We start from the raw sequence: 13495 nt of genomic DNA, 5'->3' as shown, positions 1-13495 counted from the left end.
AAAAAAAAAAAAACCCAGTGAAACCTGATTCTTTGTATACTAGCAAAAAATAAAAAATAAGAAATGCATAGTGTTTCAAAAGCTGTATAAGAAAGCCTTGCTGTAAGCATGAGTTGGACTTGAGTGTGACTTGGTTTTGAGCTAGTGATAGAAGAGTCTGTATGATCTAGACAAGATGGATATTTTGTTTCAGGATAGAACTGGGCTAATAGACAATCCACTGTAATTCCAGGTTATATACTGGGTCTGGGATGATTCTCTTTACAATGTCCTGATGCTACTTAATGGTTTTCCACTGAACATTACTCAAAATAGAGAAGACTTGATTAGAATAGAATGGAGATATATGGTCAGTTATGATTAACTTATAGAAATTGTAAATGAGAGAACATGGTTACTAAGGAAAAGGGTAAGGGGCTATCAGCCTTAATTGGCATAATGGGGAAATGGGGAATGAAGTTGTACCATCTATATTGGGTAAAATAACAAACCAAGGCTTAAGTTTATGACCAAACATTACAAATATAAAAATCACAAATGAAGCAATAAGTGGATCAATAGATGAGTTAATAGAGATCAGTTAACATTGAAAATCTATACATGTGAACCAATATAGTATTTAGAGTCATATGAACAAAATTCTAAACTGGATAAACAGTGACTTCCTGCTTTTGACACCATGCCTTCCCCTTCTGCCATAGCCTAGGCCTCCTAAAACTGTAATCCAAAATAAACCCTTCCTTTCTTAAAAAAAATTGGGTATAAATGGATAGTTTTATTTTATTTCTGTTTATTTGTTTATATTTATTTATTTATTAGAGAGAAGAGAGAGAGAGAGAGGCAGAGAGAGAGAGATAGAAAGACAATGGGTGCACCAGGGCCTCCATCCACTGCAAATGAACTTCAGACACATGTGCCCCCTTGTGCATCTGGCTTATGTGGGTCCTGGACAGTCGAACCAGGATCCTTTGGCTTTGCAAGCAAATGCCTTAACTGCTAAGCCATCTCTCCAGCCCTGTTTACTTATTTATTAGAGAGAGAGAGAGACAGATTCAGAGAGAATGGGACCTCCAAGGCATCTAGCCACTGCAAACGAACTCCAGATACATGCACCACCTTGTGCATCTGGCTTTATGTGGGTCCTGTGGAATCAAACCAATATCCTTTGGCTTTGCAGGCAAGCATCTTAACCATCTTAAGCCATCCCTTCAGCCCAGAAATGTCTGGTTCTAAGACCAAAGAGAAATGTGCAGTGGAATTGAAGAATAATAGTTTTTAGTCATGAGTTCTTTCTATTTGAATTTTTACTTGTGGCAGAAATACTAGATAAAGTTAAAAATTCTGTGGGAAGATGAACCAAAATTAAGGCCATGTGAAAAACCAGATGGAAACCTACTACTTGGCAATCCAACTTAAAATATAAAATTTTAAAAAGGATTTAAATGCAGATCCCCTGTATTGGTGGACAAAGCTGCTTCCAGAAGTCAAAAGGTATTAATTGAAAATCCCAGTGCCAAGAATGAGTTATTTTCCAGTGAGTTGTTGGTCAGGGAGTCCCCAGACCCCAAACACACTGTTGGTTATTGCATTGCTCTTGGTTGCCCACCCAAACTAGATGATGAGTCCCTATTGCTGAAGACAACACATGCTTTGGTTTCAGGAAATAGAGAAGTCAAGCTGGACCTGAGCTGGATGCTTGTCCTCTACTAGCTAGCCTTTTCTGTGCCAGCAGGTGCTGTACAAGCTGTGTACTTCACAACACAAGGGATGGTGTACCCCTTGGTGTGATACTGGCTGATGACTTATAGGAGTAACCACCTGCACTCTGAATGTATTTTACGTCTGCTCTACAGGAGAGAAACCATGCCTGGTATTGTAAATGTGATCCAAAGTCTGTAACTAGGCCTTAGTTTCCCTTGCAAAACAAATGGTAAGACCCTATTGCTGAAGACTTCACACACCCAAACATCAGAGAAATCAAGCTGGTGCTGAGCAGAAAACTTTCTCCCTGTATACTAGCCAACTGAAAGCTGGAAAAAGCTGCACTGTATGCAGCCCTATGGGAGACAGAAATCATCATCAGTGAAAAAAGTGGATACTGGAAGCATCAAGTTTGGCTGTACAGGCCAAATGACTGAACGAATGCAATACTGGAATGTCTACTCTGGGGGAAACCAACTGCTCTCTAATTGGACTGGAGGCCCACTCTTGGGGTGGGAATACATACCTATTACTGAAAACCTAATGAAAAGCCTATATCAGGGGAGGTAATGAGCCCTAGGGGTATAAAGCCTGGTCTTGTCTGGATAAATCCATATATTATTCTCACCAAATTACCCTGAAAGCACTACACTTAATGTTCATATTCATATATTAATACTACTCTAATTTCTGGTTATAGAAGCTTCTATTTTCAAATGGCAAAGACCACTGGGATGACCCAAAAGGTGAAACAGTGCTGAGAAGAAGGGATGGAGGAATGTCCAGCACTGAAACATCTCTATCACAACCTCCAAGGCTCAGGGTCCATTGCAGAAAAGGTGGCAGAAAGAATGTAAGAGCCTAAGTAAGGTTACCACTACTTACATGACCTTGATATCCATGACCTCACAGTGCCTAGCAATACCTTCACAAGATCCTCATAATAGGAGAAAGAGATGATGACCTCAAATTAAAAGAAACACTAATGGGGATATGATGGAGAGCAGAGATGTGAAGGGGAAAGTGGGGGAGAGGGAAATATCAGGGTTTATTGTCTATAAGTATAGAAGTTGTCAATAAAAAATAATTTCTTTAAAAGTCTGTGGCTGGGAATTTCAGACTAAGGGGAGAGCCCATTACTGTGATTATGCTAATTGGATAGCATATCTTCTAAATATCTATGTTTGTTCTCATAAATAGGTTCTACTTGTAGCCTTGAACACAGAAGTTTCTTTATGCAAAGTTACCAAGAATAAATACCTAGTTTGTGCCTAGTCCTTAAATATACGCCATCTAAGCCATATCCTCTAAGACTTAGGTGAAAAGAATACAGAGCAGAAAGATGACAAGTAGGGCTAAGGAAAGCTCTTTTAGATATGACAAGTCCTGTACACTCAAGAACACATAGCAGATAGGGCTCATGCACACGATTGAGCCTGTCAGTATCTAATCATACATGAGGGAGGGCCCATGAGACCCCTCACCTCCCAGAGTAAATAGCAGAAACTATTGATTGCTAGGAAAGAGTAAGTCATGTACTTTAGAGAGTAATCACTGGAGTATTGTCTATTTTCTAGTAAATAGCCTCCCACCCATGATTATGTAAGCAATTCTAATTTAAGTGAGTAGGTTAAAAAAATAAGCAAGGCATGGAAGTAGATAAAAAACCTAGTCTGTTCATAAAACTATATTTTCCCAATAGTATTTCTCATAATGGCTGAAAAAATGGTATCTCTCCTACAAATGGACAGGGTGAATTGAATGAAGTTTATTTCAGAATAAGCTTAATTTTGTTCTGTTATAATATATACAAGACAAACCAGTATCAGAGGCCTTTAGACATTTGCTTCAATAACTGAGCTAGAATTAAGATTACATGGCATATCAACCTTAAGTAAATGAATATTTACAAATATTTTCATTCTTTACTTTGTACATTTCTTTCTATTATTTTTCTAGATCAATGGTTATTAACTATTCCCTTTATAACAGGATAGTAAATTTCAGCAATAATTTCTCCAGGGTTCAAAAATGACTAGTTCTGGGCTGGAGAGATGGCTTAGAGGTTAAGTGCTTGCCTGTGAAGCCTAAGGACCCCGGTTCGAGGCTCGGTTCCCCAGGTCCCACGTTAGCCAGATGCACAAGGGGGTGCACGCGTCTGGAGTTCATTTGCAGAGGCTGGAAGCCCTGGCGCGCCCATTCTCTCTCCCTCTATCTGTCTTTCTCTCTGTGTCTGTCGCTCTCAAATAAATAAATAAATAAATAATTAAAAAAATGACTAGTTCTAAAGCTTTACTTTGTAAAGACACTTTCACACAATAAATTTAGTTCACATAAATAAATAAATTGCCCACACAGAAAACAGTGTGTGTGCTGGCAATTTAGAAATATTATATTTCCACAAGCTTTTGTAAAATTTTACTGTTTTTCGGGTAAAATATGAGAACAACTTTCAAAATTTGCTACTGTTGAATTTCCCATAAAAGGGGAAAATTTGAAGAGCTGGGAAATGTTGGAGAATGAACTCACTGAGTCGTGCTAACTTATGCTTTTGTGGTTGGAAGCATATTGTAGATGAAAAAAGAAAAGCTACTGATTGGTACCTTTGTCCTTTTTTTCCCCTTCCCTCTATTTTTTAAACTTTATTTTTCATGTATTTTATTTATTTATTTATTTGAGAGTGAGAGAGAGAGAGAGAGAGAGAGAGAGAGAGAGAGAGAGAGAGAGAGAATTCGCATGCCAGGGCCTCCAGCCACTGTAAACAAACTCCAGATGCATGTGCTCCCTTGTGCAAATGGCTAACATGGGTCCTGGAGAGTCAAACCAGGATTCTTTATTTTTTATTTTTTAAAATTTTATTTATTTATTCTTTTTTGTTTATTTATTTATTTGAAAGTGACAGACAGAGAAAGAGGCAGCTAGGGACAGACAGACAGAGAGAATGGGTGCACCAGGGCCTCCAGCCACTGCAAACAAACTCCAGATGCATGCACCCCCTTGTGCATCTGGCTAACGTGGGTCCTGGGGAGTCGAGCCTTGAACCAGGGTCCTTAGGTTTCACAGGCAAGCTCTTAACCACTAAGCCATCTCTCCAGCCCAAACCGGGATTCTTTAGCTTTGCAGGCAAATGCCTCAACTGCTAAGCCATCTCTAACCCTCCTTCTCTCCTTTGCTTTTCCTCTTTCTTTCTGCTTTCCTTGAACATCAGGATGGTAATTTAAACTGAATTATCTTGGAATGTATGGTAGAAATCTGGGCAGTTCTTAACATTTATTTTGTTATTAATCCTGTGCCTGAGTACACTCTCTTTTAGGATTCTCTTTTTTGTTTCCATATGTGTGTTGTGTGTTTGCATGTTCATATGTGTATGCATGTGCATGTGTGCTAGTTTCACTAGCAGGTCAGTGAGCCCCAGGGAGCCTGTCTCTGCCTCCCCAAGCACTAGGGTTACAAGTACATGCTACTATGCTCAGCATTTTTCTATAGGTTCTGGGGCTAGAGCTCTGGTTCTCATGCTTGTAAGGCAGGACCTTTATTCATTGAGATCTTCCAGCCCTTTTTTCTTATATTTTTATTTATTTGCAAGGAGAGAGAGAGAGAGAGAGAGAGAGAGAGAGAGAGAGAGAGAGAGAGAGAGGGAGAGAGAGAGAGAACAGAGAGAGAGAGAACAGAGAGAGAGAGAAAATGGGCACATCAAGGCCTCTACTCACTGCAAACAAACTCCAGATCTATGCACCACTTTGTGCATACAGCTTTACATGGGTACTGGGGAATCAAACCCAGGCCTCCCAGGTCATTAGGCTTTTCAGTCAAGTGCCTTAACCACTAAGTCATCTCTCCAGCCCATCTCACAGCCCTTTTAAAGGATTTTTGCATTGGATTAAAAAATTATGATCTATTTTCTATTAGAATAACAGATTCACAAAAGTAGGCACTTGATCCATTTTATTCCCTGCTGTTTCTCTGGAACCTGGCATAACTGGGACTCAAGAAATAATTGGTGAATACAAAGGTACCGTGGTTACTACTAAATGACAATACTGACTCTGGATAAGGCCTCTTCCCAAGTTCAGTATGTACACATTTGACCTTCAAAATAATTTTATTAGTTAGGTATTCCTTTAACTGAGTCTCAGACAGAGCAGGTGATAGGCCTAAGTCACAGATCTTGTGGGTGGAGCTGGCAACCAAATGCAGGCGATTTAGTGCCTTGGCTCACATCATAGCACTCTCTTCATTGGGCTGTTATACTCTAAATGAGACACCGACTCTTTCCCATGCTTTCTTGGGCACAGAAAGTGGTGCCCAATGTATAGAAGTATTGGATTAATGGCTGGTTGATAGCTGGATAGAACAAGGCCATTTGAAACAGCAATGCTCTTGGGTGAAGTGGATTCATCCCTCAATTTAGAATATTTCCTATTCTGCAGAGGCAAATGCCATCAAATGTGTGAAAGGTGGACAAATAACACAGTGGCTTAGGCTGTATGCACGACACCACATACAATGATATCATTGATGAAAGCAAATTGCTTTGGCTTAGAACAGGGTACTGCATTTATAAAGTAATTTTCACCTTTCAAACATTTGATGTACTTTATCTTACTCAACAAATTACATCATGAGAAACATTACTATTTCCTTTTTGCTATGAAGCCTGAACTAGACAGGCTAAATAACATCCCCTGTGCCATCTCTAAGATAGAGTCCCAAGGGCTTCTGTTCATGTTCCATTGCTCTTGAATATCAGATTGGCCCTTGGGGGGCGTGTCTAGGGAAAACATACCAATCATTTGATTTTTTGTTCATTTTTGTAACTAATGTAAATAGTTTGGACAGCAGATCGATGGTCTTTTTCAGTCCTAGAAATTACGTACTTGTGCAGAGATAAAATGAGTACAAAACTTATTTACAAACATTTTATTTATTTATTTCAGAGACACACACACAGAGAGAGAGGGAAAGAGAGAGAGAGAGAGGGAAAGAGAGAGAGAGAGAGAGACAGAGAGGGAAAGAGAGAGACAGAGAGGGAAAGAGAGAGAGAATGGGATCACCAAGGCAAGGCCACTAGCTACTGCAAATGAACTTCAGATGCATGTGCCATCTAGTGCATCTGGCTTACATGGGTACTAGGAAATTGAACCTGGGTCCTTTGGCTTTGCAGGCAAGTACCTTTATTGCTAAGCCATCTCTCCAGCCCAAAAATTTATTTTTATTTCATGATAATCATCACATAATCAGTTGGTTAGTTACAATGGGTTAGTAATTAGAAGTGTTCACAAATCTGATTGCTCAAACCTAGCCATTAAAATTATTTTCCAACTTGGTTTATTATAGAGGTGACCTCCCATCAGGCTGACTCTTTCCTTCCTTGTGTCATTATTATTTTCCAATCTCAGAGAGCAGTTTAGGATGACAGTCTGAATAGGAAGAGGACTATATATCCAGTAGTTTATGTCCCAGCAAGAGTACTTAAAACACTCGGGAGCCAGACTCTCTGAAATATGTCCTATCTTCCTATGTCACTCACATCTCTCTTTGTCCTCTGTGTCTGTGTCTCCTGCTTCCTTCTGTGCACCTTTTGTCCTCTGTGTTCTGTCTGTGTTCCTCTGGTATTGTCTTGTGTCCCTTTGTGTCCACCCTGAGTCTAAGGTGCCCTCTTGAGTCCTAACTGGATTTCCATATATCCTCTCGGTGCCCTGTGCACCTTCTATTATGTCCTCTTTTCTGACCCCTCTTTGCACCTCTGTGGCTCCTGTGCTCTTTTTATCTATTCTCTCCCTTCCTTTCTTCATAGGCCTGCCTGCACTCTTGGAAGTGAATGTGTGGAGTGTGCACTGAGACATGCCCATGGATAGATAACCTTTTTCCAGGGAATAAGATATTCTGACAACCAACCTCCTTTGAAAAAGTATCCCCATACCTGACTACCTTATCCAAGTTGGTTCCACCTCCTGAACCCATGGTAATATACTTTTTTTCTGTGTAAGTGATGGCATCAGTTCCTAGTATTGGCACATTAGAGGTGTCAAGGAGAAGGAGAGCATTTTCTTATCTTTCAGCCTCTGATGGCTTTTGTGGTGTCCTGGTCTAGCTTCTGATTTGAGATTTTACAAGCAAAGGGATAGCTTAGTAATCTTGGACTCCAGTTGGCTTGAGCTACATACAGAACCCTTTCCTAATGGACTTAGCACATGGGACCCTCCCCTGCATTGCACTGCATGGACACCCCACATCAAACAATGGCACCTCTTGGTAACTTTGCTGGAAACACATTTGGAACTAGAGGCAGGGGGACTAATCCAGCCTGGACTGCTTTGGGGTGTACATGATTAGTTAAGCAAACTGTGTCCTCTAATGGAACATTTTTGGGGAAATCTCTATTTACCATCTTATGCAAAAATGGCATGAATGTGATTAAAATCAGATGAGTCTTGGAAAAGGACATGTGCAGTGAACAACAGCTTGCATAGCAGCCCTTTCAATCAAATCAGAGTTGTCACCTTTATTCTACCCTTAGAAACCAACTTTTCCTCCTGTACCCAAAAAGGAGAGCCTCACACAGTAACCTGCTGCTTTTGAGAACTCTAGCTCTAGCAGCCAATGACTCCTATGCAGTGGATCTGGCTCAAACATTCATTTTGTTCTCTGGTAACACTTCTTGCTGATTTACTATTGGTGTGTGGCTTTTTAGTTCTTGTATAAGATGCTCAGAACCTGTAAACACTGGTCTAGACTGCAACCACAGGCCACACCAGCATCATTCTTGAAATGGAGTGTGAGGAAATACCTAATAGGATTCATGGAAGTCATCTAGACACTTGTGCAGAGATGGGTTTCCATGGGCTGACCACACTGCATTACCAATGTGTTTGTTCTGGCAAAAAATGTGGTGACTAACTTCTTTGAATTTTATATTGCCTGTCTTTGTCCCATCTTCATGTGGTATAAGAATCCTATGGCCTCTAGGATTGGTTCAATGCTAACATTTCTTTCTGTGGTGATGAAAATACCCACAGGAAAAGGAAGTGGTTGTTACCTTTGGTCATGACGATTCCTGCCAGTGCTTTGTGGCGGGCATACACGGACATCAGGCCAACTGTAAGCTCATGGAACTTCTGTGTGACCAGCTGGGACACAGAGTCAGCAAATTCCTGAAAGACACAAGCATCAGTGCCCATCAAAGAACACCCTGCACTACCATATCACATGTCTGCTGTCTATTTTTCTCTGTCTCACAGATTCAGGAAGGACTGGGTTGTGAGGAATTAACACCTAGTATTGTCCATAGTGGAAATCCAGGTCCTTGCCCTGTCTATGAGTGGGTACCTGTCTTGGGTCTGAGCAGGAGACTTTTGGAGAGAAACATATAATTCCTCTCTCTCCTTGTCCTGTAGAGTAGCAAGTTCACAAAAGTCTCTTAGGTAGAACTTGACTGAAAAAAGCCTTAAAGAACATGAAGGGTATTTTCACCCTGTGGATTACTGTCCATTACTTTCTTTTCATATGCATGGGGCATATTTAAGTATTTAAGTAGCAAGCATATCTTAGTTAGTCTTGGAGGACTGATTACTACAGCTCACGCTACAACCTATTCTCTCATTTTCAGACACTGCAAGTACAGACATGGGTATGCACATGCAACATAGCATGCAAATGCATACAACATAAAATGCACATACAAGCACACACAAACACATATGCCCTCCCAATATACAATGCACACTGCACACATACAAATATATATGTGTGTACAAACTTATGCATGCACATAGATACACATACTTATATGCCACACACAAACATACACACCAAACTGATGTAATTTCTATTAATAGATCCTAAATCCAATCCATATTTCTGTTAAACAACACATGTCTAGTAAGAAAGGCCAGGAAATATGGTTCTGTGGCTTCTCTTCCTCTAGGTCCTCCAAGCCCTGTGACACAATATTGTTTTCCCTTCACATGGGGTCCCATGACTTTTCATTGGAGCAGCTTGTGTGATGTGACTATCACAAGACTTGGAGCAGGAAAACCTGATTGGTATCCCAGTTCTACAGTCTATGAGGACAAGTCATTCAACATCTCTGAGCCCTATTTCCACAATTTACAAGGTAGTCCTCTTAATTTCCATCTGACAGTGCTTTGGGAGGATTAAGTAAATTAACTTCTTAAATGCTTAGTACAGTGCCTCACACTTGGTAAGTGCTCACAAATGATGCCTATAACTGGTACTCTTCTCATTGTTTTCCCCAGTCACTGAAGGTATTGGTCAAATGTTTATGTAGCCAAATAAAACCAGCAATGTATCTATAAAGTGGGCAAACAAACTTATTTTGATGAATTGGATGTTAATGTTTCCAGCAGGTACATTTTGATATCATATAGGAACTGATACTCAAATGGACAGGTTTCTGATATATAAAGATAAGGGATAAGTCACCAGGTTAAATTTTCATTTGCATGCAATCATGTCAATATGAAAACAGGGCTACCTAGAGAATAGTCAAGGGCTGCCTGAGGAAACAGAGACCTGCCAAAAAATAACCCAACATGTCTCCACTCTCAATTATTTATAAGTGTGGCTTGTTATTTTTAAATTGCTCCACAAATCATTATGGATACCCTATAGAAGATAGATATCTACAAGCAGGCTTCTACTCAGTAGGTATAATGCTGGGTGGAGAAGGTGAGCACTGACTTTTCAAGGACTACTGTACTTGGAATATCCCTGGCTCTTCTACTCAAGGGGTTACCACAAAGCCTAGACTTCTAATGACTCATCCTGAAGGTTGTTGAAGTTAGTCCTGCCCTTTTATGTACTAGAAACTGAGGTTTAGTGAGGGTCACCAATGTCTCCAGACACTTTGTGTGTTGAGTCCTGATACTGCTTAGGGCTTAAAGCAGTATCTCTGGAGGTTGAAGACAAGACCAAGGTTTCACAGGCTTTGCTCCTTTCAAGGATGCTAGGGGAGTGAGAAGAAATAGGAACAAGGTGGTTTATTTTCCTAGATATGTAGTCAGCTAGGGAAAGGACTGAAAAGAGACAAAGAAGAAATATCACCTGGCCCTACCTTGGCAGAATTGGAATTCAGCATATGATCCAGTCTTATCCCTCAGCGACAGAGCCCCTGGCTTCTTCCCCAATCTGACATACCTAGTTATGCTGGCCCCTCTTGGCGAAACCCTTGAGTCCAAAAATACAAATCAGTCTCAGGTTGCCATCTGGCTAGAACATCCAGAAAGGCTTCCTCTGAAGCTGATGCTAGAGATGAACTTTGAAAGAAGAGCGCAGTTTACTCTATTTCCTTTGCTGACCAAAAGAATGAGTTTTATCTTCCTTCCTCTGGCCAGCTGTGGAGAACATGCACAGATGAGGAAACCATCAACTGTGTTTTTGAGTGATCCACTCTGGGTGATGTGATGATATTCTATCAGCAAGGGTGGTTCACGTAATCTATCTTTGTCACTTTATTTCTGGAGTCAGTTTCTTTGTTTAAAAGAAAATTTATTTATGTGTGTGTGTGTGTGTGTGAGAGAGAGAGAGAGAGAGGGAGAGGGAGAGGGAGAATGGGCATCCCAGGATCTCTAGCCAGTGCAAATGAACTACAGATGCATGTACTACCTTGAGCATCAAGCTTACATGAGTACTGGGGAACTGAACCTTTGTCCTAGGCTTTGCAAGCAAGTAACTTAATCACTAAGTCATCTTTTCACCCCTGGAGTCAGTTTCAAATTGTTCATGTATGTTAATCTCCTTCCCATATTTTTAAATGTTTTCAGGGCAAAACCAAATATGGGCCTTTGAAAATCCCTTTCTTGATACTGGGAACCTAATGTATCATGTGTTCCCTAGAAATTACCTTAGGTGGTGCTTTTAATTGGTCTTTCTTCTTTCTATGATATAGTCATGTCCAAGGATAATAACTGTGCCCAATATAGGTGACACCTCCTAGTCCTTTTATGTTTGCCTGGTGAGGCTTCTCAGAATATGATGTTTCCAAAGTGCTGAGTAATGATGCAGCTTACACAATGAATAACCTCAGTTATGTTTCTGAAGCCCACTTTGCTTTTTTTTTTTTTTTTTTTTTTTTTAAGAAATGGGAAGACACCCAAACAGAGCAGTAGAAACTAGCTACATGCCAAGCATGGTGCTGGCTCCTGTGTGTGCCTTGTTCTTTTAATCCTCACAGGGAGGACACTGATTTTAGCCCTTTCAACCATCAACGTGATATGAACCAATGTTACATGTCCAGGATGTGACAGATACAGGACTTAAGCCCCACAAATCTTCTGTACTGATCTGGAGAACTAATTGCTCTAAGAGAAAACATGGATGATGAAAGAGTATGTGAGAACTCGATCCATCCCTAGGGAGTCATTGGCAGTTAATGGTTCAATGGTTCCTGGGGGAGTAGTAGATATTTTCTGCAGTGCTGTCGCAACTGGTAGGTTACATGTACTCTGGTAAATAATTCTCACCCATATTTATGCAGGAAACCATAATTAAAATTAGAGGGACACACACATCAAAGTATAAGATGAATTCACTGGGAAAATAAAGGTATTCAGTAGAAAGCAGATAGGAAAGGGGGCCAAGACAAGGAGGGAATTATGATCATAATACATCCATTATTTTATACATGTCTAAAACTGTCAATTAAAAATTGAAAAGAAAGATTATGTAGAGTTGTAAATTATTTGTAAGAATTTTTTAATGGTTCATTAAAAAGCAAGCAGTATTTTCTTCTGAAGATCTTCCCATAGGCTTAGTTCTCTCTGTGTGCAAAGCTAGTGGCCCTGTTTGTAACTGGACATGACCAAATGTGCACTGTCATCTTGAGGAGGGCCAGGCTGCATATAGAGGTCTCATGGTCCCTTGACACCCTCTGGGCTTGTATTGTGGGATGCTGGTGCACCCATTAAGAGTTAATTAGCCCTGAGCCATAGCCATCTCCTAATGGAGTCATTTGAGGAAATGTTGAAGCAGAACAAATCACATTTGGTTTGGATCTCAGCATTTCCACAGATGAGTTCTTTGACTCACTTCATTTGGCAAAGCACATGGGCCGATGGGACTTCAGGTGGATTGTGCTATTCAGAGAGTGACAGAGACCTCTAGCTAGCAGAGAGTATCTGAGAACTGAGGAAGGCAAGATGTTACGATTGTTGATGGAGGCCTGAGATATAGCTACCAGATACAAGGCCACAGATCCTGGTACTTCATTCAATCCTGGGAGGGTCATATTAAAGTTATGTGTAACTGTTCTCTGACAAGCTGAGGGTGCTTCATCCTCCCAACACACAAACATCAAAACTTGTTTCTTATTCTGTTATACCATGGCCTACCTATGATGTCTATATCTATATGTAGATATAGATATATATTTAGTTTTTTTGTATTTTTTATGAGAGAGAGAGAAAGAGAGAGAGAGAGAGAGAGAGAGAGAGAGAGAGAGGGAGAATTGGCTCACCAAGGCCTCCAGCCACTGTAACTGAACTCCAGGGGCGTTCACCATCTTGTGCACATATGTGACCTTGTGTACTTATGTTCCTTTGTGCATCTGGCTTACATGGGATTGGGAGAGTTGAACAGGAGTCCTAAGGCTTTGCAGGCAACCGTCTTAACTGCTAAGCCCTCTCCAGCCCGCTAATATCTTTTAAAATTATTTCACTTTGTGGATATATGTGTTGCATCCATATGGTCATACATGTATGTGTGGGTGTTTAAGCATGCATGGGAACCCCAAAAGTTGACGTCATGTATGTCCCTTTATCACTTCTCAACCTTG

General features: G+C 40.5%; 1 protein-coding gene across 3 annotated transcripts in view; it reads right to left on the bottom strand.

Moving 5' to 3' along the window:
• The window catches only part of Adarb2 (adenosine deaminase RNA specific B2 (inactive)), a 646431-nt gene that overhangs the window by 71810 nt on the left and 561126 nt on the right, over window positions 1–13495 (bottom strand). For all 3 annotated transcript variants that reach the window (XM_004662206.2, XM_045151500.1, XM_045151501.1), the window contains one exon: window positions 8741–8855. In XM_004662206.2, coding sequence (XP_004662263.1) covers window positions 8741–8855 — 115 coding nt within the window. The remainder of the gene's footprint in view (window positions 1–8740; window positions 8856–13495) is intronic.

This window comes from Jaculus jaculus, chromosome 6 (assembly GCF_020740685.1).
Source record: "Jaculus jaculus isolate mJacJac1 chromosome 6, mJacJac1.mat.Y.cur, whole genome shotgun sequence".
NCBI classification, from domain to species: Eukaryota; Metazoa; Chordata; class Mammalia; order Rodentia; family Dipodidae; genus Jaculus; species Jaculus jaculus.
The sequence above is the reverse complement of the archived record's forward strand: the minus strand, read 5'-3'. Positions and strand labels throughout refer to the sequence as shown.